Source organism: Bidens hawaiensis, unplaced genomic scaffold, assembly GCF_021521415.1.
Source record: "Bidens hawaiensis isolate Kalapana, Puna unplaced genomic scaffold, B.hawaiensis_p1.1 tig00034419_1, whole genome shotgun sequence".
Lineage (NCBI taxonomy): Eukaryota > Viridiplantae > Streptophyta > Magnoliopsida > Asterales > Asteraceae > Bidens > Bidens hawaiensis.
This window is the reverse complement of record NW_027505320.1, coordinates 70,429-94,964: the sequence shown is the minus strand read 5'-3', so window position 1 is coordinate 94,964 and position 24,536 is coordinate 70,429. Positions and strand designations below refer to the sequence as shown.

At 36.9% G+C, this 24,536-nt stretch overlaps 2 protein-coding genes and 1 non-coding gene across 3 annotated transcripts; all 3 read left to right on the top strand.

Moving 5' to 3' along the window:
• Positions 1–913: 913 nt before the first annotated feature.
• Positions 914–1,735, top strand: LOC143612349 (uncharacterized). The gene has a single exon (XM_077086357.1). It carries the CDS (start codon positions 914–916, stop codon positions 1,733–1,735), a length of 822 nt encoding a protein of 273 aa, XP_076942472.1.
• Positions 1,736–6,893: 5,158 nt separating this feature from the next.
• Positions 6,894–10,156, top strand: LOC143612354 (serine/threonine/tyrosine-protein kinase HT1-like). The gene is made up of 3 exons (XM_077086361.1): positions 6,894–7,265; positions 8,836–9,291; positions 9,932–10,156. Exons 1-3 carry the CDS (start codon positions 6,894–6,896, stop codon positions 10,154–10,156), a joined length of 1,053 nt encoding a protein of 350 aa, XP_076942476.1.
• A 13,382-nt stretch (positions 10,157–23,538) lies between these two features.
• Positions 23,539–23,618, top strand: TRNAL-UAG (transfer RNA leucine (anticodon UAG)). Its single transcript has one exon. It is a non-coding gene; the product is annotated as a tRNA-Leu (tRNA).
• The last annotated feature ends 918 nt before the right edge of the window (positions 23,619–24,536 follow it).

Sequence of the window (24,536 nt, the reverse complement as noted above, 5' to 3'; positions counted from 1 at the left end):
TATCTCATAATTGTATATATTAAATTGTTTCTACATCACCAATTTACCATTGATGTATATACCACATTCTGAGAAGCTGTTACTTTTATTATTTTCTAGTATAACCATTTTGAAATAGTTGATATATAATTTATTAAAGTATTAAAGTATAATAGCGTTTACATATTCTTCTCTCTTAGCCATGTTCATTCAATAAAATCTAACATCACTCACTTTCTCTACCATCACAATCGAACCCACTTGCTTCTTCTATTGTCACATTCTCAAAACGAATCGGACAAGCATAGCATCATTACTAGAGGAACAAAGATGACGTATCCATATTATTAACTTAAAGCTTACAATAAAACTTTACATGCCTCCACATGATACAAGAATCATGCTGGTTTCATGAAAAGCTTGATAACGAAAACTTCGATTTGAATTGTCAAATCTGTTGGGAATTACCGAACCGGTTTCGGTGAGTCGGGCCAAACCGGGAGTTCGAGTCATAGTCAAGCTCGTCCTAATATTAAGGAATAAATAAACATGTTGGTTTATCTATTTAAGTATATTAGATAAAGATAGTTTGTGTTTGAGTTTGAGTAGAATTAGGAGTCATCTAGTTCTTATAAATACTCACCTCTGTAATCAGTTTTTTGATGTAGATTTCCTGATTAATAATATTGCAATTTGGCATATGTTTTGTGTTTTTTGCTGCGTTTCTGATCACCGATTCACCACTTGAATTGGTATCAGAGCTTAGTTATGATCAAGACCTGCTGCTGTGGGGATTCAACAAAGGAGACGTCCGGAGTTGGGTTAAGAAGATAGCTGCAGTGTGACTAGGGTTTATAGTCACGTTCTGGATTCAGAGCCACCAACACCAAAGTCTTTTAATCAGAAGTACAGTCGAACAAGAAGAAGGCCAGACATGGTTCAATCGAGTTCTGGTTCGACATCAGGAGCGGTTAAGGACGGTGGGACGCCGGCCCTTCATTGCCCAATGTTAAACTCTATTAATTACACTGTGTGGGCTATGAAGATGAGGGCGATTTTTAATGTATATGGGGTTTGGGATGCGATTGATCCCGGATCGCAAGATGCCAAACAGAATAGTTTGGCTGTTGCTCTCTTATTTCAAGCTATTCCCGAAGATCAGGTTATGCAAGTCAGGAACATGGCTACCGACAAGGAGTTGTGGGCGGCACTCAAAACTCGTCACATGGGTACTGATCGAGTGAGAGAGGCTAGGTTACAAACCCTAACTCAAGAACTTGACAACATGAGAATGAAGGAGACAGAAACTATTGACGAATATTCCAACAGGTTGTCGGGTGTTGCTTCAAGATCTGCATCACTTAGTGAGGTTGTGGATGAGACGAAGCTTGTCAAGAAGTTTCTTACTAGCCTTCCCCGAAGGTATATTCACATTGTTGCTTCAATTAAACAAACTGTTAAATTGAAGGAAGTTGGGTATGAAGATGTGGTCGGTCGATTGAAGGCTTACGATGAACGAATCGGTAACGAAGAACTACATGAGGACGGGAGGCTAATGTTTGGCAGGTCCGACTCGTATAATAACCGAAAAGGTGATAATGTTCTTGGTCGAGGTAGTTATGGGAACCGGGGTCGTGGACGTGGTAGGTCGGGTAGTCAAGATCAAGAGCGGGTTAATAACGAGGCAGGTTCAAGCTCAGGAACAGCCAAGCCTAAAAAAGACCGGTCCAAGGTGCAATGTTACAGATGCGACTAGCTCGGACACTTCGCGTCAGCGTGTCCGGACCGAAAACCACCAAAACAACAGGAGGCGAACGTAGCTGAAACCGAAAAATCCGACGGGGTCGTTTATATGCATGAAACGGTCCACTTGAACGAGGAGCGTTTAAGACCGGATCGATATGAAAACGACACCAAGATGGAAGACGTTTGGTATTTGGATAATGGGGCTAGTAATCATATGACGGGAAATTGTGGGTTTTTCTCGGAGTTGAACGAACGAACAACCGGTAAAGTTAGGTTCGGTGACGGGTCGTGCGTTGAGATTAAGGGGAAAGGGTCGATACTTTTCCAAGAAAAATCAGGTGAACAAAGGTTAATGACTGAAATATATTACATACCGGAACTGAAAAGTAATATAATCAGTCTTGGACAAGCAACCGAGTCGGGGTGCGATGTTCAGATGAAGAATGAGTTCCTAACGATGCACGATACCGAGGGTCGGTTATTGATGAAAGTAGCTAGAACGAGTAATCGACTTTACAAGATAAAGTTGAAGGTTTGAAGCCCGGTGTGCTTAATGACGGTGATTGAGAAAGATACGTGGAGGTGGCATGCACGTCTCAGTCATATCAGTTTTAACAAACTAAATTCCATGGTGAAAAAGAAGATGGTGCACGGGTTGCCAAATATCCAACATGGAGAGAACTTATGTGAGTCGTGGTGGGAAAGCAATCGAGAAACGCTTTCCAGAACGCAACCTCGTATCGAGCTACTCGGGTTCTAGAACTAATACACGGTGATTTATGCGGAACGATAACACCGACAACACTCGGAGGTAACAAGCATATTTTTGTTTTAATTGATGATTTTTCACGATATATGTGGATAATCTTGTTGAAGGAAAAGAGTGATGCGTTCGAAAAGTCCAAGAAATTTAAGGCGCTTGTCGAAAAAGAAACCGAGAAGATGATCAAAACGCTCCGAACCGATAGGGGAGGAGAATTCACTTCACACGAGTTTCGAGGTTTTTGTGAAGATAATGGGCTCATTCGGCATCTCACCGCGCCATATACGCCTCAACAGAATGGCGTGGTGGAGCGTCGAAATCGGACTCTTATGGAGATGACTCGGAGCATAATGAAAGCATTACAGGTTCCTAATTATTTGTGGGGGGAAGCTGCCCGTTACGCAACGTACCTTATAAATCAGGTACCAACCCGAGCTTTAATCAATCAAACGCCGTATGAGAAGTTAAACGGAAGAAAACCATGTGTGAAGCATATAAAAGTATTTGGGTGTATGGCATATGCTAAAGTTGAAGCTACGCATCTAAAGAAGTTAGACAATCGCTCAATATCGCTAGTTCATCTCGGAACCGAACCGGGCTCAAAGGCGTATTGTTTGTACAACCCGAGAACCAGAAAAGTTCATGTCAGTAGGGACGTGAATTTAACGAAGGAGCTGGCTGGAACTGGAAAGAACCGGTTGAAAGAAACGAGAGTGAACCGGGTATGTTAACGCATGTGTGGGGAGATTTGGTGCATTCTGGACTTGGATTGATAAATCCTACTAGGAATGAGCCTAGTATTGACAGCAGCCCGTCAAGTTCATCGAGGGGCTCAGAATTTGCTGAGAATGGCAACGCAAGCCAGACAATAAATTCTGATTCGAGCCCACAAAGTGCAGCACCTGAAACAACCCACTTTGGGCAGCCTACGGACCAAATTGAGCAGTCAACTGGGCAGTCAACGGACCCAGTAACAGCCTCAAATCAGGTCCGAGCTCAAACCAGAATTCGTAGATCTGAGCGAGTTCACATTTTACCCCGAAAACTAGATGATTATGTACTACACGTTGATCTCGACTATGATGAACTTTGGCTTACGACCGATGAGGAGCCAAATTGTTATGACAAAGCGAGAAAGAAGAGCGAGTGGATGAAGGCTATGCGAGCTGAAATTGACTCCATCGTGAAGAACGAAACTTGGAGGCTTGTTGAGCCACCGAATAGTGTTAAAGTTATAGGGGTAAAATGGGTATTCAAGGTTAAAAGAAATTCAGATGGTACAATAAATAAGCACAAGGCCCGTTCGGTGGCGAAAGGGTATGTTCAGCAGCACGGGATTGATTTCGATGAGGTATTTGCACCCGTGGCCCGTATCGAGACCATTCGCTTATTGATTGCTTTATCGGCTGCCAATGAATGGGAAATTCATCATCTAGACGTGAAAACTGTGTTTTTACACGGTGAGTTAAAAGAAGATGTGTACGTGTCTCAACCAGAAGGCTTTGAAAAACGGGGCGAGGAATATAAGGTTTATAAGTTGTTTAAAGCCTTGTACGGGCTGAGACAAGCACCGAGAGCTTGGAATACCAAGTTGGATCAGATTTTAAAGGATATGAAGTTAGTTTGTTGCTCAAAAGAACAGTCGGTGTACCGCAAGACAGGCGGAAAACATTTACTAATCGTTGCTGTTTATGTTGATAATTTATTTGTAACAGGCACGAGCTTGAGCATTATTAACGAGTTCAAGAAAGGAATGGCATCTAAGTTCGAGATGTTAGACCTCGGAAACTTAACATATTACCTCGGAATCAAGGTTTCACAAGAGCAAGGTGGAATTAAAATTAAGCAGGAGGCTTATGCGAGGAAGATTTTGGCTCAAACCGGGATGGAACCGAGTAACTCGACTCTCGTTCCTATGGAGTTCGGGTTGCAGTTTTCGAAAGCTGAAGATGAAGCCGAGATCGACCCAACCGAATACCGAAAAGTTGTCGGCTGCCTCAGGTATTTACTTCACACCCGACCCGATCTCGCATACTCGGTCGGGGTGGTAAGTCGGTACATGCAAAGTCCACGAGAGCCTCACGGGTCAGCTATAAAACAGATTCTGAGGTATGTAAAAGGAACTGTTGGGTTCGAGATTAATTATGAATGAGGAGGAATGAAGAGGTTTGTTGGTTTTTGTGATAGTAGTCATAATATTGACCCGGATGACGGTCGAAGCACGTCGGGACATATATTTTATTTTGGAAACAAGCCGGTTTCATGGTGTTCGCAGAAGCAAGGAACCGTGGCACTCTCGTCTTGTGAGGCCGAGTATATGGCTGCTACAGAAGCAGCATGTCAGGCAGTATGGTTTCGCGAGTTACTAAGCGAGCTGTTGGGTGAACCGCCTCAAAGAGTAAATCTTTACATTGACAAAACCTCGGCTATTGCACTTGTTAAGAATCCCGTGTTCCACAAAAGGACTAAGCATATAAAGTCTCGTTATCATTTTATTCGAGAATGTTATGAAGCTGAAGAAATAGATGTTGTTCACGTCAGCGGAAGCGAACAACGAGCTGATATACTAACAAAGGCACTAGCAAAGATCAAATTCAAGGAAATGAGAGATTTACTTAGAATTGAAGAACTCCCGAATACGGTTCAGAAATTCAGGGGATGAATGTTGGGAACTACCGAACCGGTTTTGGTGAGTCGGGCCAAACCGGGAGTTCGAGTCATAGTCAAACTCGTTCTAATATTAAGGAATAAATAAACATGTTGGTTTATCTATTTAAGTATATTAGATAAAGATAGTTTGTGTTTGAGTTTGAGTAGAATTAGGAGTCATCTAGTTCTTATAAATACTCACCTCTGTAATCAGTTTTTTGATGTAGATTTTCTGATTAATAATATTGCAAGTTGGCATACGTTCTGTGTTTTCTGCTGCGTTTTTTATCACTGATTCACCACTTGAAAATCGCATGTCAAAATCCGCCAATCCGCTAAACTTGCATGTCTTTTTTCCAGAAATTCTTGATAAGGGACACATTTGTTACATAACCAATCGTATAGTATGTTGAGAATCATAAAATACACATGTACATCTCATATATAAAATAATAAGTATCGAAAGAGATAAAAAAAAATGTGATTACATGACCGTCGAGTATATCACATTTAAAATAACATGTACACAAATTCCCACGGTTTTGAACAAATTATGGGTTCCATAATAAACACTTTAACAAACCACAATTCAACTCGCATATTTTACAAAACCAGTTGTACCAGACCATAAGGGTAGAAAGGGCATTTTACTTGGCTTACCCGAGTCCTTAGTCAGAGTAGTCAAGTACCCTGTGGAAACCACCCCCTTTGGCCGAGCAAATTTCTTGGTAATTTGGAACGGGTGCATGTGCTCAGATGAGATTTTTGTTGGGATGATTTTTATTGACTTGAGGTGACATTATTCTATTAATTAATTGTTGATTAAGTGAGTCGTCTAAGCTGTTTTGATATGACACTAACTTATTGATTGGTTAAATGAGTAGTTTAGGTAAACGACCCCGAGTGTGTATAGGTACTAGTGTACTCCCTCTAAATTTACAATCTAATCTAATCTAACTGTTACATTAAAGCAACATGGTTTCTACATGGCATTTAATTAAGCTATCTACATAAGATTACACCTCAACAATTTCCAAAATTATAATTTACACCTAATAAGCTATGTAATTTTAATCTACTTATTTATATTATTAAAACAAAATCATTCTTTCATAAGGTATGTTATTATGAATCCATAAGATAAAAATATGTTGTATTAAACATATTTTTAGACATATAAATATATTTTAATATGCTTTTGAGACGACAAGTTATGTTATTACCTATATTATTAAAATTTAATTTTTTTGTTGTATTTTTTTAACCTTCCGTGTATTACACGAACTATATCCTAGTAATAATAATAATAAAGTAAAAAGGGCAAAATAGGAAAGAGAGAAAAAATGTTAGACGTCATGATCAAAGTGCAATCCCCTCTTGTCTCCTTTGAAATGGATCTTCTCACGTTATGATAATTAACCACCGACTGAATACAACACAACACAACACAACACAACACAACACAACTCACTTCACTTCTCCGGCCACCACCACCTTCTTCCTCTTCCTCAAAATACATAATAAATTCACGTAGTTGAATATCTGTCTTCAGATTCAGTTTCAGACAACCATAAAGATTAATTTCACCAATCTCAAAGCTGCTTGCACAGAATCCTATATATGTATATTCATATCCACTTTTTCCTATCTTCTTATTCTTTTCATTAACAGTTACTTTTCACTTTCACTTTTTCAAAATCATTTATATATAAATGTAGCCAGCTTGTGAAAAATAACAAAAAAAAAAAAAAAAGATATGAAAAAATTCAGTTGGTTTAATCAGATTTCTAATAATGGGAAGGTAGAAAGAAGACTATCATTAGGCGAATACAAACGGGCACAATCATGGTCCAAATATTTAATATCATCTGGAGGTGAGATCAAAGGCAAAGGGGAGAAACAAGAGGAACTGGAATGGAGTGCTGACATGTCACAACTGTTTATTGGGAATAAGTTTGCCATGGGGAGACATAGTAGGATTTACAGAGGTGTTTACAAGCAAAATGACGTGGCTGTTAAGCTTATTAGTCAGCCTGAAGAAGATCAAGATTTGGCTTTGATGTTGGAAAGACAGTTTATTTCTGAAGTTGTTTTGCTGTTTCGTCTTCATCATCCGAATATCATCACTGTAAGTTGTTCTTTTTGCTTTCTTGGTTTTGAATTGTTAAGAATTTTAAGGATTTTAGACCAATATCTGTAGATTTATTTGTATTTTTTTTATTATTATTAGAGTAAATTGTCATTTTCGTTCACATGGTTTCCTCATTTTTTACATTTCCGTTGAAAAACGTACTCTTAGTTTCAATTTTTTTTTGCCATTTCCGTCAAAATCACTTAATTCCCTAAAATTTTAAGTATTCTATTTGTAAATGCATCTTGTTAAAATTGTCACTAGTGAGGATTTTATAACATTAAAGTGATTTTGGTCATTTTCATACAAATCTCATTGTGATTCTTTGAAAAAAATGATCAATTTGGTGGTTGGTTTTTGCAATTTAATTGTGATAGATAGATTGCTAGATTAACTGATTAAGACCTTTTGAGACACTGCCAGCTGCTTATTCTCATAACATGGCCCACAATAATTTTTCTAACTCATTTGATTTTTCTACATTTCTATGACCTGAATATCTCAACACACCAAGGTTAAGTTTTGTTGTTTGTCTCATATTAAAGCATTACATCATGATAATATCCATTTGGTGATATGTTGTATCATATTAACCTCCCATTGTTTTCTTATCTGCATATGTTTTCAAAAGATTTGCGGCTTGATTATCATACCGATTGCATTTATTTGGCGTGATTAATAATCGTTTATTGCTGTTAAAAGCATAATCATAATCTTGGTATAAATAGGTTTGAGTGAAAGGAAGTGCTTTTACTGTTTTTAATTTGTTTGACTAATTTATAGAATCTCTTTTTATGTGTTGCTTTTACCAAAAGTTCCTACCTTTTATAATTGTTACACATGGAGATGCTAAATAACATTCATTATTGTTTACAGTTTATCATATGAACTTAAAGGGTCACATCTTGTGCAGTTTTGGCAACATAAGTGCCACTAGTTGCATGATGCTTTATTTCATGTTTTACATCCATCCATTTCTGTTCATTTATGTTCGTTACTTCATTTATTCATTGAAGTTTTTTAGGCTCGTTATGAATTAGTTTACTTTATGAAATTGTAATGTTGGCCGTTCTTATTTTAGTTTTAACAAAATTATAAACCCAATATATTGTTGTTCACGTTTACCTTTAATTGGTGTTGCTCAATTACGTTCATGCATCTATGTTCAATAAATTATGTTTGTTTGTTTGTTTACTTTTGTGAACAGTTAACGAACATAAATGACCATAAACGAACATGTTCATTTTCTTAACAAACGAACATGAACAAGAAACCACGTTAGTTTAATTGTTCATGTTCAATCGTTTGTTCGGTAAAGCTTAAACAAACACACACGAACATGCGCTGCTCATGTACGTTCACTTCATTTACAAGCCTACCGACTATCTTACCACCTCGAATAGCCTCGTGTTAAATGGTTGATAATTTTGCTCATTTAATTTAACGAACAAACATGAATACATGCCTTGTTCGTTCATTTATGTTCGTGAACATTCGTTCATTCAAATATGTTTATGTTCACTCTTGTACGTTCATTTATGTTTGTTAATTTATGTTTGTCATGCAGTTTTTTGCAGCCTGCAAGAAACCTCCGGTATTTTGCATAATAAACGAGTACTTATCTGGTGGTTCACTAAGGGCGTTTCTTCATCAACAAGAACCATATTCACTAAACCCAAACTTAGTTCTAAAGCTAGCAATCGATATTGCACGGGGAATGCAATATCTTCATTCGCAGGGTATAATTCACCGGGATCTTAAATCTGAGAATCTACTGCTCGGTGAAAACATGTGTGTAAAAGTGGCCGATTTTGGGATCTCGTGTTTGGAATCTCAATGCGGGAATACGAAAGGGTTTACGGGTACTTATCGTTGGATGGCACCCGAAATGATTAAAGAAAAGAAACATACAAAGAAAGTTGATGTTTATAGTTTTGCCATTGTTATGTGGGAGCTTTTGACCGCGTTGACACCGTTTGATGATATGACTCCCGAACAGGCGGCATTTGCGGTATGCCAAAAGGTATGTTTTTAATCGTTTTGCGATAGGTGATGAATGTGTAGCGAGGAAATATGTTCGTGAGCTACTTTAAAACGGCTTGTTAAAATTTTGAATTGAGTCAGCTCGAGGCTAAAAATAAGCCCGTTTATTAAACGAACTTGAGCTTGACAAGCTAGAGTAGGCTAGCAAGCCTTCTTTGAATAACTTTTATTTGATATATCAATAAATATTTACATAATAATTATTATCTATAAAATTGTTATTATAATAACTAAATACTATATATAAAACGTTATATAAATTTAAATATACAGAAAAATATTTATATAATTATAATATGCATAAGTGAAATAATAGCATATTTCTTAAATAATAAACGAGCTAAACCCAAGCTTGAAAAATTACTCATGATTCGAGATCGAGCTTTATACAACACGAACTAAGTCAACTCCATGTTTGGGTCCATTTGAACCATCATTTTTACTTTATAAGGCCCATTTATATGATTAACTGGGCCCGAATTGAATAAAAGTCAGCTTGTTACCGGCTTACTTTCTATTTCAATGTAATACAAAACTTACAATTATAAATTAAAATTAAAGGAAAAAGAACGTTACAAGTTTTCTTACATGTTTATTTTATTTTTTATTTATTTATGTAGAATGCTAGACCACCATTGCCAGCTTCATGTCCAAGGGCATTTCGCAAACTTATTAACCGTTGCTGGTCAAGTAATCCACATAAACGGCCCGGATTTGTTGAAATAGTTGAAGTGTTGGAAGGATATTCAAAGTCAGTTGACCAAGATGTTTACTTTCTCGCAACATATGAACCGCGTGATGATCGGTCTTTGTTCAAACAATATATGAGATGCAATAACTCATAAGGTGTTGCTATGGGCATTGATCAAGGTATAGTATTCTTGTTGTTTGACTATCAAATGGTCAAACTGGTTAAAAATATATGATTGCAAGCTTTTTCTTTGTATTGTTTTGTGTTCAATTCCCTCCATTATTCAAATTAATGATTGTATTTGAGAGGAGTAACATTAATTGTGTAAGTTTATTATTTTGTTAATACATGATTTGGCAAGAGTTTAAATTATTTATTTGCAAGATTACAAGTTGGAATATACTATGTTGTTAGGAGTGTTTGCTTTACAATAAACAAGTTTGTAACTCTACCAAACCGGGCTAGGTACCGAAAAAGTGATTGTAAATTAACAGACCGAAATCAATATGATCACAAAAATAACGACCAGTTAAAAAAATATAAAAATGAGGGTAAACTGTCGGGTATGAACACAATTATACACATTGTTTCTACTGTTTTCATATCTACCTCTCAAACATTAATATCTTGTCTTTCTACCCTATATTAAATTCACCAGAATCAGAAATTATATATGGATCATGAAAAACGAAATAATATATTCTGCTCGTCGGAGCTTCACCGCTATTGTTGGAGGCAAAGGCTAGGCCTTTGAAGCCCTTCAGTCTGTTTGGATTTTTGGCGATTGGTGACCATCCCAAAACTTGTTGCCACCACCGCTGCTGCGGTCTACGGATTTTCAATGCCTCCACCAATCATAGTTGGTTCAATGTCGATTGATGTTGCTGCCGGATCCATTACAATGAAGTGGTATTCTGCCATGACAGTTGGTGGCAATGTAGATGAACAACGCGTGTTTGTGAATAACCCACTTTTTTAGGCTGTATGCTATAGTGAGGGGCATCACCTCCCCTCCACAGTGTCACGTGGGCATCGGGGGCTTCAAAGCCCTTTCCTTAACGCCCCGCTATGACTTAATGCCTCTTGGCATCTATGCTATATTATAATACATATAAGACTCTTAAAATTAAGAGTTTACAACCCTCTTTGCCCAAGGTAACTCCTCATAAAGCTTGAAGCCTCCCGTTCTTGAATTTGAATTCTAGGGTTTCACACCCACCCTCTGTCTAGGATAAGATATAATTTCAAGTGGATCTGTGAGAGTATTCCTCCTGTACTACCACCATCCTCTCACAGGCAGAGAGCTCACCTTCATTACAAATAAGGGTTTGGAAACAGATCGGAAGATTTCCGGGCAGATTGAGGCAGATCAGGTAAACCTCTACAGTCTAAACCCTAATCTAATCGACTTTTCGGTTGTTTAAATGCTTGATAACAAGTGTATGGTTGTTTTCAGGCCAATTTACCATCAACTTGTTTCCAATATTGATAGGTTTATTTGAATGATTCTTTAGTCAACGTAGGAAAACATAGTCTTCTTATACTTGAACAAAATTAGGTAACCTTTGATATGTATGATCTTAATGCTACACAATTATCCTGATGATACTCTCAAATTGGTGTAATTTTAATAGACATGGAATTTTACCTTTATAGGTTGTGAACAGCCTCTTCTCTATTGAAAGAAATCGAGAGTGCATTTGCTCAATTCAAAATTAAGGAGTCTTTATTATGAAATAACATATCTTTTATTCGTTAGCTCTAATTCTAATGTTACTTATGTCAAAACATACATAGTTTTCTTATTTATTGTTCTTGTTCTATGTAATCCACATTTTTCAGGTAGTAGTGATATTGCCTAAAATTGGGAAGTGTTGACTCGTATGGACACCTTATTGCTTCCAAAATGAACAGTGATGGTATAGGTACCAATTTTGACTTTCTGCTCAAACAGTTTTGAATTTCTTTCACTTTTGATTTCAACTACACATGTTCTCAATAACTTTTCAGATGCTGAAATGCTTACACTTTTGGTATCACCTCAAGATTTTGGAGTTGGTGAAGCTAGGTGAGCCGGGCTTTGCTTCAGCCCAAGTCAATGGTCAACGGTACAAATTTGATGAAATTGAAAGGTTACACACACACACATATTTTTTTATTAAAGTTTCATACAAATGTTCAAATGTTTTAGATTGCTGTGGCACATAGCTTTGGAAAAAGTATCAATATATATGATCAAAATGTCTTCGTTTTTTTTGTTACCGAGTGTTTATTTACTTTTAAAGAGGATTTATATCATTTAAAATTCAAAATCACATTTTATTGTAGATTGTGGTACCCTACTGCAGTAGACTTTGTACAAGACTTATATAGGGGAAACGAAAGTTCCTTATTAGCTGTTATCAAAGGCTGCCGGTACTTTTGTGACCCTAGCTTGGGCTCAGCTCATATACGAGGTCAGCTTGTTCATTTTTAATGATATTTATGAATAATATAATTTTTAAATACAATTTATCAGTTTTTTTTTCCAGATAACTGGGCTATCTTTCTCTTTGGTTGACTTGAGTTATGCTTACATCCAATGAGTTGACTATGAGGTTATAAATTTGAACTTGCAATAGTTTGTGATGAAACTTGAAAGTTTATTTGTTTCAGTCTAACTGAAAGTTTATTAGTTTCAATGATATTACGGGTATTTTGCGGACAATGGAAAGAAAACAAGAAACATTTTCAGTTAGAGGAGGAGATTATATTCTAAGTGTCTGTGTTACTGTTACCGTGTTACAGGTACTATTAAACTGTATCTGGAAAATGAGTTGGCCGGGGTTCGGGTTACGGGCCTATTTGTAAAAAATGCAATTAAAAATACACCGCCTATAATTTTTTTTATTTGTTTCTTCAGTTTTGCTCTGATTATTATACATAGAATTTGCTTTTACTTCTCTTTTGTTTCCCCTTCTAACTGCATTCTGATAGTTAGGATAATTATAATCAAATTCGGATAGTTGTTGATATGTGTTCATTTCTTTATTATTCATACAAATGGTACAAGTATCTGCAAAAGGTGTTTGTTTTCTCTGCTCTCGTGGTTTTACTAACTGCATTTACGTTGTTTCATATTGCCATTTATGAAGTATATCATTATCATATTAACAATTATTCACTATATGATGGTTATTATATTTATTTATGCAGTGCAAAAGTCACAAGGTTTCAAAGATCACTATGGTCATAGTTTTAGTAGTGCGGCCACTATAGCAGTTTGTCTTTTTATAGCCATACATGGATCCAACCAAATTTGTAAGTATTATGTTTCTTTTTCGTGTATCAAGTTTGAGCTTTAATTTAATAATATAACCGCCGGTACATAATTATGTGTGTTAAAGAGTTAGGATTATATTATTTGTAGTTGATTTAGGGTCTTGGTCTAAAACATTTTGGTTCAATCATTCGGTTTTGCCCGGTTTCGTTCAGGTCAAAACGGGCCATTTTAAAAAGGTATCGGCTTGGTTCGGGTCAAAACGGCCGTTTTAAAAAAGTCTTGGTTTGGTTTTTGTCAAAATGGGCCATTTCAAAAAGGTATTGGGTTGGTTTGTGCCAAAACGAGCCATCATTTTAAAAAGGTATCAGTTTGGTTTAGGTCAAAACAGGCCATTTTGAAAAGGTATTGGCTTGGTTTGGGTCAACCCGGGTCGATCAGGAGGTATGTGAAAACGTTAGTTAGTGATACACTGTTACTATAATTAAAATATAATCAAATATCCGGTTCTTGGAGATTTTGGCTTGGTGAAAATATATCCAAAACCGACCTGATATAATATATGTCTAGGCTGTCTTCGAGATTTCGGATGCCTCATTTTTACATGTAGATACTAGATACCTTGACTGGATTTTGAGATTCCTCTAACGTGGATCTCTATCAAGGGTAACATCCTCTTTAATTTGACTACTTTTGACCTTTTCTGTTTCAAAAAATCAGTTCTGATAGCTTTGCAATGCTGACATGTCATGTTATGTTTCAAGGTAGAAGGAATCATTATTCAATCTGTAGATGAGTTACAAGCACTTCAAGAAGATAAAAAGGTTTGTTGGTTAATTCTATACAGGCCTGTAAACGAACTGAACGAACATAAACATGAGCATTTTCTTGTTCGTGCCTGCTCTAGAAGAAAATGAACATGCTTGTGTTCGTTTGTGTTTGCTTGTTAACATTCTAAACGAGCAGTTCATGAACATAATCGAATACAAACAACATAAAAGAACAAATATTAATGAACATATCTTATTGGAACAAGATCTTATGTGCGTTCGCTTACATTTTAATAAATACCTAAGTAGTTGCATTTATATAAACATAGACATAAAAGGGGCCCTATTTTGTATTTGTGATTTTTATTAGCAAATGTAGCCAGTTAATTTTTAATCAAATAGAATTTTTGGACATATTTAAATAACATTAGCTGTAACACCTTGAAAATACCCCATCTAGTTTTGGGCTAAAAATGCAAATTTTAGAAGTTAGGGGACTAAAAATGCCTAATTTAAAAGTTGAGGGACTAAGATTGAAAATTTGAGTTCTGAGACCCATCGCGCTACGCGATGGTCTCCTGTTAAACCTCGTCGCGCTACGCGACAGAGTATCACACCATTCAAGAAAAGGGGGGAGCCGCGCTACGCGACGGCCAAACCCAAAGGATCATTGCGCTACGGGGTGACCATGTTAAGTAATCCGGGACCTTGGTTTAAAAAAGCACGCCTGAGGCGAGCCGAGGCGAGAGGCGACCTAAGGCGAGTGCCTCTTCGCTTTAGGCTAGTCAAGGCTAGCAAAGTTCAAAAGGCGAGCTTTTTAGGCAAAAAACGACCTAAAGCTAAGGTGAAGCGCTCACCTTTTGTACGAAAATGGTTTTTAAGCATCTAAATGTTGTACAATATGCTTTTTTAGGTCATATGTGTAGGTAGTTTATATATTAAATCATATATAATGCTTAAATATAGCTACATCATGAGTCAAGATGCTAAATACCCATGATATATACATATATAAAAATTATATAATTACGTTCGCCTCGAGTACGAAAAGCTCTCGCTTTTGCGCCTGGCGCTTCACGCTTCTGTTTTAAACCCTGTCGCTTTTCTTCGCCTCTCGTTTTTAAAACTAAGCCCGGGACACGTGGCCAACCATGTGTCAACACGTGGCAACTCCTGGTTGATTGCGGTGTCCCGCTACGCGACGACCTTGGGAAAAGGCTATCGCGCTACGTGATGGTCTGCAAATCTCACATATAAAAGGGCAGCTACGGGTTCAGCCCATTCCATCACCATTTCACACTCATTTCACACACATAACCTAGGAAATCGTGTCAAGGTTGTTCCGGGGTTCCGAGGGCTGTTCTCGCGAAGAAACGAGGTGTCATTACCCTGATTAACGAGCTGTTGATCTTGTAAAACAAGGCACAAGCCGAAGTGCTGCTGATTTCTTAAGTTCTTAAGTTCCGCCTAGCCGATTAAGGTAGGATTAAGGTTAAGTTACTTTATTAGTTACTTTAAATACATAGATATAACTTAGTCAAGGATGTAGTCGTTAAATTGTAAACTTTTTCCAATTAATGTTTTCAAAGTAAGACGTTGCTTCCACGTGAAGTAATGTTACCAAAACTATTATTTTGACGGGCATGTAGTAACTGGAAGGTGGGTATCATTAGTAGACTCTTCTTGCCTAAGGAAAGCAATTCGTATACATCCCAATCAACCGCGGGACCCGTTTGCTTACCTGGAGAAGTTTGCCAACGTGATATCCTCTATTAGGCCAAAGCGTGCTATTCCAAACGTCATATTTAAATCCAAAGTATTTTCAAAAAACGACCATAACTATACTAAGGTTAGGTCAGACCTAAGAGTTTGCTGATCAGACCTCGAGTCTGCTGAACTGAAACAGACTTAAAAGTCTGCTGAATAATACCAACTAGGTACTTATGCACACCTATTATGAATATAGGTTGATAGCATACTGAAGCTAAGGATTTTGATATTCCGACTGATATTACAAGGTGAACACGTTAACCTTTTACTATCTGAACTGATTTTTACTCTTGTAATAGACTGGTTGGTTATTACAAAGACTCTGATAAATGTTTACATGAGATATAATCTCTAAAATCGTTATAATACAAAATAGATAATAAAAAGCAACTCAGACCGAATACACATGTGTCTGGATCCAAACATAACTGATAATTGGCATACAAAACCAAGTCAGTCATAACCAGTTCTCCATAAGGGTTACATAGCCTAGGGGAAGGTTGTCTCCGAACAGGGGCTATGTATTCGGGGAACCTTTGAATTGTGTGTGTAAGGCAGTGGTACAAATCCCAGGAATGGACGTGAATTTCTGCTGAGTTTGTGAAACAGAAAACTATGTTTGTATTTAACGACTGTTATAAATGTTTATCTAGTCAACGTTTCACCAGCATATAGCTGACGTGTTTTTCCCACCCTCGCAGGTAATTAGATGACAATAGATGGTATACAAGGATTGGAGTCATAGAAGATCGCTCGAGATGGCTCGTTTTTGAATATTATAAATCCTTGTATTAATAATATCACTGTTTGTAAAATTGCAACTCTGGTGTTTAATTCCCGAGAAATTTGATAATTGTAAATTAATATTTTAATATTTAAAGACTTCCGCTAAAATGAACCCGCTACTCTAATATATTTACAAAACAAGTACCAACTGTTGGTCACACTCTTAGGCCCTGGATTGGGGTGTGACAGGTTGGTATCAGAGCCATCAGTTTTAGCGAATTAGGTATTAATAAAAATTATTACCTAAGCTTTAACCATTTATCCGATAAGTAGGGATAAGTTATGATTGGTAGTCTACCTATCCCTAAGTTTATATATCTGCAGATGTCGTATACAAATTATTACGAACAAAGACGTCGGGTTGCAAGGAGGTCAAATCCTGCCCCCGATGCCGAGCCGTCTGATAGATCTAGCACAAATTTTGGTTCTAGATGGCCAACTATAGCAGTGAACCCGACTGAATCGGTATACACAAACCTGGCTGATCTGAATAACTGTAATAACCCGGTGAATCCAAATCCGATGAATCAGATGAACCAATATCCTGTTGATCAAATCGATCCTTACCTGGCTTACAGAAGCCAACCAGTATATGCTCCGGGAAGCCCCGAGATGCCAATTGAAATATCGAGTGACACTTCAGAAAGTGTTCCGCTGACTGGTACCCCGAACTACTACCCATATGATATGGAAGTTCAGAGTAGAGTAAAACAAGAAACAAGTACCGAATCTTCTAGTTGGATGAGTTGTCATTCCAACCAGAGTCTGTGGCATTTTGGATCACCGGCCACCAGGTGTCCAAATTCTAGCAAGACCAACCCAAGGACCAGTCCACTATTCTGAGGTTCCTATATACCAAGGTCCTATACCGACTGAGTCTGAACAAGCACACGAGATAAGGGAGGAGGCCCGTCTCATCGAGGAGTTTTATACAAACAACCTTCCCGATAAGGAAATGCAGGCATATATAGCAAATCCTCACCTGTATCCAAGGGAAAACGCTTATCTTTTCCCTTCTTCATCTGCACCCGTAGGATATCCCAACCCTCCTAACTCAGTAATGGACGAATTAAGAAATGAGAGGGTTAAAAAGAAAAACACAGGCAACAAGATCATCAAGAAGTGTGATAAAATGAAGAGCCTAGTTAAGAAATGGGCCAAGGATTAGGATTATATAAATGTTGTTTAAACATGTTGTATTTTTCTATCCTCCTGTACTGTTATGAATAAAAGCTTCTGTTTTGTGTTTTAAATCCATGTATTTATGTGATTCACAGAATGTCTGAACAACAAGAAACCCGAGTAAGTTAAGGGAGTCAAGCTAACAAAGCGAAGACCCCTGAAAATAATAATAATTCAATACCGGAAGAATATATTGGAGGTATACGTGATATGATAAAAGAAACGGTTTTCCCGTTAATCAAAGAAGCTGTAACTTCACTGATAAAAATGGTGCTAGACCACACGGCAAATTCTAAAAGTTTAGCCAAATCAAAATTAGTCAAACAAACGCAGCCAAGCCATAGTATATTGGTACATTAAAAAAGAAAGGAAACTGAAAGGACAAAAGATGAGAAGGAAAAGAAACAGGAAGGCTATGAAAGTTCCACTGCTGAACACGTCCCGAGTAAGACAAAAAGAGCCAAAGTTAGCACGGGATGTACCTTCAAAGATTTTCAAGTATATAAACCAAAAGAATTCTAGGGGGATAAAGGGGCAATAACAAGCTTCGTTGGATTGAGGAAATGGAATCCATAGTGATTATAAGTAAACGCACCGAGGAGGAAAGTATCCAGTATTCTTCTCAGATGTTCAAAGGAGAGGCGCCGGAGTGGTGGAATACGTTAATTGAGATCAAGGGAAGGAGTAACATGTATAACCTGGAATGGAAGACTTTTAAAGAGTTAATCAAGCAAAGATTCTGTCCCATTCATGAGGTGGATCGAATCCAAACTAAGCTTTGGAATCACAAGGTCATTGGTACGAATATCAAGGAATACAACACTAAATTCCTTGAGTATTGCCGGCTTGTACCGCATTTAGTCACGCCCGAATATAACAAGGTGACGCGGTATATTTATGGGTTACCAAAAGAGATTCGTGATCATGTAAGATCACATATGCCTACTACCATCGAGTCTGCTATTGAATTAGCAGGGTATTTAATGGAGAGCAAGATCAGAAACAAGGATGAAGAAAAGAAGAGTGTGGTAGAGAAAAAGAGAGAGAATGATGAGAATAGAAGCTTTGAGAAAGGGAAGGAAAGGCCGAATGTGTTTAATCGGCCAATGTGTAAAAATTGTGGTAAGAAGCACGAGGGCAGATGTTTGAAGCCCACACCTAAGACTGATGTACGCAAGTTTGATCCGTTCTCAACTTGCAATTTCTGTAAGAGGCCAGGGCACAAGGAGAGGATTGCAGGAAAAGGTTGATTGTTTGTTTTGAGTGTGGTGAAAAGGGTCACTTTAGTGCGGAATGCACAAAAAGGAAATAGGTAGCTGCTGGCGCCAGTGGTAGTGGTGCCAGGAACGAGGGGAGAAAGGGAAATGCCCGCGCTTTCATGCTTAACACTCAAAAGGCGGGAGAATTACCAGATGTGATTACTGGTACGTTTCTTATCAATAACGTTTATGCTAGAGTATTGTTTGATTCAGGAGCAAATCAAAGTTTCATAGATTATAAATTCTGTGATCTATTAAATGAACCTCTAGCTAAGCTAAATAATCAATACAAGGTAAAAACGGCTAATGGATCCTTGATTAAAATATCTGAATTATTAAGTAGTTATATTTCCTTAGCTGGACATGATATGCCAGTTCAATTGCTACCTATGGAGTTAGCTGGCTTTGATGTTATCTTAGGAATGGATTGGTTAGCCGCTAATCAAGCCTGAATATTATGTGATGAAAAAGCTATTGAAATCTTAACTCCAAATAGGAAAATTATTCGAATAGCTGACGATAAGGATTCTAGTAGAATTGGAATTATTTCAAAAATAAAAGCAAGCCATTGTTTGGGTAAAGGTTGCTTAGCATTTATGGCTTATGTAACCAAGGAACCTAAGTCTAAGAAAATAGAAGAGGTCCCAATTGTCTCTGAATTCAAGGATGTATTTCCTGACGAGCTGCCTGGAATTTCACCGGATCGAGAAGTTGAGTTCAAGCTAGATTTAGTTCCGGGAACGGCTCCAATTGCTAAATCTCCTTATAGATTAGCACCAACCGAAATGAAAGAATTAAAGAAGCAATTGGATGAATTATTGGAGAAGGGATTTATTCGACCAAGTTCTTCACCTTGGGGAGCTCCGATTATGTTCGTCAAGAAGAAAGACAGATCAATGAGACTGTGTATCGACTACCAAGAATTGAATAAAGTGACGATTAAAAATCGATACCCACTTCCAAGAATAGATGATCTCTTCGACCAGTTACAAGGGGCAAGTTGTTTTTTCAAGATTGATTTAAGATCCGGGTATCATCAATTGAAGATTCAAGAAGAAGACATATCCAAGACAGCATTTAGAACCCGATACGGACATTATGAGTTCACCGTTATGCCTTTTGGACTCATTAATGCTCCGGCAGATTTTATGGATATGATGAACCGAATCTGTAAGCCATATTTGGACAAATTTGTTATCGTTTTCATTGATGACATTTTAATATATTCCAAGACGAAGGAAGAACATCAAGTTCATTTGAAGACCATACTTGAAACATTAAGGGAAAAAAAGCTTTACGCAAAATTTTCTAAGTGTGAGTTCTGGCTGTCCGAAGTACAATTTCTTGGACATGTTGTAAACGACAAAGGAATCCAAGTAGATCTGGCCAAGATAGAAGCTATTTTTAAATGCGAGAAACCCAAGACCCCGACGCAAGTTCGACGTTTTCTAGGGCTGGCTGGCTACTATCGGAGATTTATTCAGAATTTTTCAAGAATAGTGGTTCCTTTGATATCATTGACCCGAAAAACTGTTAAATTTGAATGGGGACGGAAACAAGAAGAGGCATTCGAAACTCTTAAACGGAAATTAACAAATGCACCTGTTTTAGCCTTGCCTGAAGAGCAAGATAACTTCATTGTATATTGTGATGCTTCACATACAGGAATGGGATGTGTTTTGATGCAAGGGAAGAAGGTAATTGCTTATGCTTCACGATAAATAAAATTTCATGAAAAGAATTACACCACACATGATCTTGAACTTGGAGCTATAATTTTCGCATTGAAATTATGGCGACATTATTTATATGGTGTAAAATTTATCGTTTATACTGATCACAAAAGTTTGAAGCATATATTTGTTCAGAAAGAGTTGAACATGAGACAGAGGCGATGGATGGAAACACTTAATGACTATGATTGTGAAATTGTGTATCATGAGGGCAAAGCTAACGTGGTGGCTGACGCTTTAAGTAGAAAAGAACATGAAAAGCCAAAAAGAGTACGAGCTTTGAGGTTAGAACTCAAAATTGATCTATTAACTGAGATTAAGGAAGCTCAGAAATTGGCACTAGAACAAGAGAATATAAAGGCCGAAAAAGAAAATGAAACAATAGATCAATTAGTCAAAGGCGACGATGATATACTCAGATTAGGGAAAAGAATCTAGGTACCAATGGTTGGAAACTTGCGAGAAAAGATATTGGAAGAAGCTCACAAATCTAAGTATATGATGCATCCGGGAAGTGACAAGATGTTTCATAATCTTAAGGATGATTATTGGTGGATTGGAATGAAGAAAGAAATTGCCTTGTATGTGGCTAAGTGTTTAACATGTTCAAAGGTCAAGGCCGAGTATCAAAAACCATTAGGTTTGTTGACACAACCTGAAATCCCAATCTGGAAGTGGGACATGATTACCATGGATTTTATTATGAAATTACCTAAGACGTCACGACAAAATGATGCTATCTGGGTCATTGTTGATAGACTGACCAAATCAGCCCATTTCATTCTGATTCAAGAAACATATAGCATGGATAAATTGGCACAACTATATGTGGAAAACATTGTAGCGTTACACGGCGTGCCATTATTAATTATATCCGATAGAGACAGTCGTTTTACCTCGAACTTCTGGAGAAGTTTGCAAAAGGCAATGGGTACACGTTTAAATTTAAGTACTACTTATCATCCACAGACCGATGGACAAAGTGAAATAACGATCCAAACTTTAGAAGATATGCTCCGTGCTTGTGTTATAGATCTAGGTGGTAGTTGGGATACTCACCTATCTTTAATGGAGTTCTTATATAACAATAGTTATCACACAAGCATACAAATGGCTCCATACGAAGCACTATACGGACAGAAATGTAGAACACCTGTATGTTGGTCTGAAATTGGTGATAATCAGTTATCAGGTCCCGAGATTGTTCAAAGAACAACTGACCAAGCGATTCAAATCTGAGAAAGATTGAAAGCATTACGTGATAGACAGAAGAGTTATGCTGACGTAAGACGAAAACCGTTAGAATTCAAAGAAGGAGACAAAGTGTTGCTCAAAGTATCACCTTAGAAAGGTGTGGCTCGTTTTGGAAAGAAAGGGAAGTTAAGTCTGAGATTCGTTGGACCATTCAAGATTTTTGAAAGAATAGGTCATGTGGCTTATCGCCTTGAGTTACCCAAAGAGATGCAAGGAATCCATGACGTGTTTCACGTATCAAATCTACGGAAATGTTTAGCTGATGAGGCACTAGCTATGCCTCTAAAAGACGTACAAGTTAATGAAAAACTCAAATTTGTAAAAGAGCCGATACGGATTGAAGATATCCAAACCAAGTTCTTAAAGCGCAAAAGGTTGAAATTGGTAAAAAGTAAGATGGAATTCCTGACGTGGTCCGGAATTAACTTGGGAACTTGAGTCCGAGATGAAACGAAAATATCCACATCTCTTTACATAAATCTCGAGGACGAGATTTTTCTAAAGGTGGGGAGGATGTAACACCTTGAAAATACCCCATCTAGTTTTGGGCTAAAAATGCAAATTTTAGAAGTTAGGGGACTAAAAATGCTAAATTTGAAAGTTGAGGGACTAAGATTGAAAATTTGAGTTCTGAGACCCATCGCGCTACGTGATGGTCTCCTATTAAACCTCGTCGCGCTACGCGACAGAGTATCACACCATTCAAGAAAAAGGAGGGCGTCGCGCTACGCGACGGCCAAAACCCAAAGGATCATCGCGCTACGCGATGACCATGTTAAGTAACCGGGGACACGTGGCCAACCACGTGTCAACACGTGGCAACTCCTGGTTGATTGCGGCGTCACGCTACGCGACGACCTTGGGAAAAGGCCATCGCGCTACGCGATGGTCTGCAAATCTCACCTATAAAAAGACAACTACGGGTTCAGCCCATTCCATCACCATTTCACACTCATTTCACACACATAACCTAGTAAATCGTGTCAAGGTTGTTCCGGGATTCCGAGGGCTAAATTAATTACTTAAGAAAGTTATTAAGAATTTTAATCATATCAGTGATTTTCAAGTTCAACCCCTATGAACATCAAATATAAAATGTATCGTTAAATGGGTTGAAAGTATAATGCATTATTTGAATCAACTGATATATTGTTAAATAGATTAATGTTGTTAAATTTATTGAAAACTTATTAAGGATAAATATGTCTTGCTTCCACTGTGACAATGCCTAAAAAAATCTTGTATATATTATTAAGTATGAAACTTGATGTAGAATAAAATGATTTTAAATTTGAATCAACCAACGTTTTTTAGTATCTCAATAGGTCAAAACAAATTCGATACGGAATAAATGAAGAGGAACAAAATTTTGAAAGAAAAAAAATTGAAGATGATTTTTTGTAAGTTTGAAATTGAGAGGAGATAATATGGCAAAAATAAAACAAATTATAAGTTCCTGTTAATATAGTGAATATTATTATTATTGTATTAAGTAAATTAAAATGTAACAAAAGACATCCGATGACAGTTTGGCCGAGTGGTCTAAGGCGCCAGATTTAGGCTCTGGTCTGAAAGGGCGTGGGTTCAAATCCCACAGCTGTCATTAAAACATTTTTATCCGTCATAGTGTCATGCATCTGGGTTTTAAACATTTTTATTCAACCACTTTTAACAATTATTAATTTGTTAGATTTAAAATCAAACGACGGTGTATATATAGTAATAGAGATACATGTAATTTAACCCCCAAATCAACAAAAAGTCAACTACTTAAGATAAGATGAGTTTATGAATCTATGGATTTATTTTTTGGTTTTACAAGACCAAATAAATCAATTAGTTTAGAGCCTAATTTATAACAAGTAGCAAGGTTTACTTATAAGTTATTTAAGTCATAAGATTATGAAAAAATATATATAATATATATAATTGAAAGCCTAAAAATCCTACGTGTCGCGATTTAGTCGCTCCCTCCTTTTATGGAAGCCATCAGATTGCTTGATTTTTAAATGGAGACCTTTCATTGATTTAACCCAAATTCATGGATATGGGTCTTACCAAAACCAGATAGCTTTTAAACGGATTATAACATCTCATTAAATTAAAAATTAACATTACCAATTATTTGATAGGAAAATCATATAAAATAGGGATATACTAAAATTTAATATCCAATTTAAAAAGAAAAAGATGTTATTTATAATTAACTAGATTTTATCCCCCGTATTATGGAGGTTGTTTTACATTATTCGTTATTAATATTTATATATGTATATTTGGATTTTAATTTTATTTGTTGTAAAAAAACTAATAATTAATATATTTGAGGTTTGAGGATGAAATGGTTTCACAAATAAATGCTATGTTATAATTCGGTTTAAAAGTTATCTGGGTTTGGTGATACCCATTATTTTTTTTATTATAAAATTGTTTCTTAATTAAAAATAATATCTTTTTTTAAAATAAAATAGGATATTAATTTGTACTATATTCCTATTTTATAGGATTTTCATATCAAATA

Excerpts from the sequence above, each read along its gene's own strand:
- LOC143612349 (XM_077086357.1), top strand. The coding sequence starts at position 914 with ATGGTTCAATCGAGTTCTGGTTCGACATCAGGAGCGGTTAAGGACGGT.
- LOC143612354 (XM_077086361.1), top strand. The coding sequence starts at position 6,894 with ATGAAAAAATTCAGTTGGTTTAATCAGATTTCTAATAATGGGAAGGTA. Across the intron at positions 7,266-8,835 it reads ATCATCCGAATATCATCACT|TTTTTTGCAGCCTGCAAGAA; the intron begins GTAAGTTGTTCT and ends TTTGTCATGCAG. Across the intron at positions 9,292-9,931 it reads CATTTGCGGTATGCCAAAAG|AATGCTAGACCACCATTGCC; the intron begins GTATGTTTTTAA and ends TTATTTATGTAG.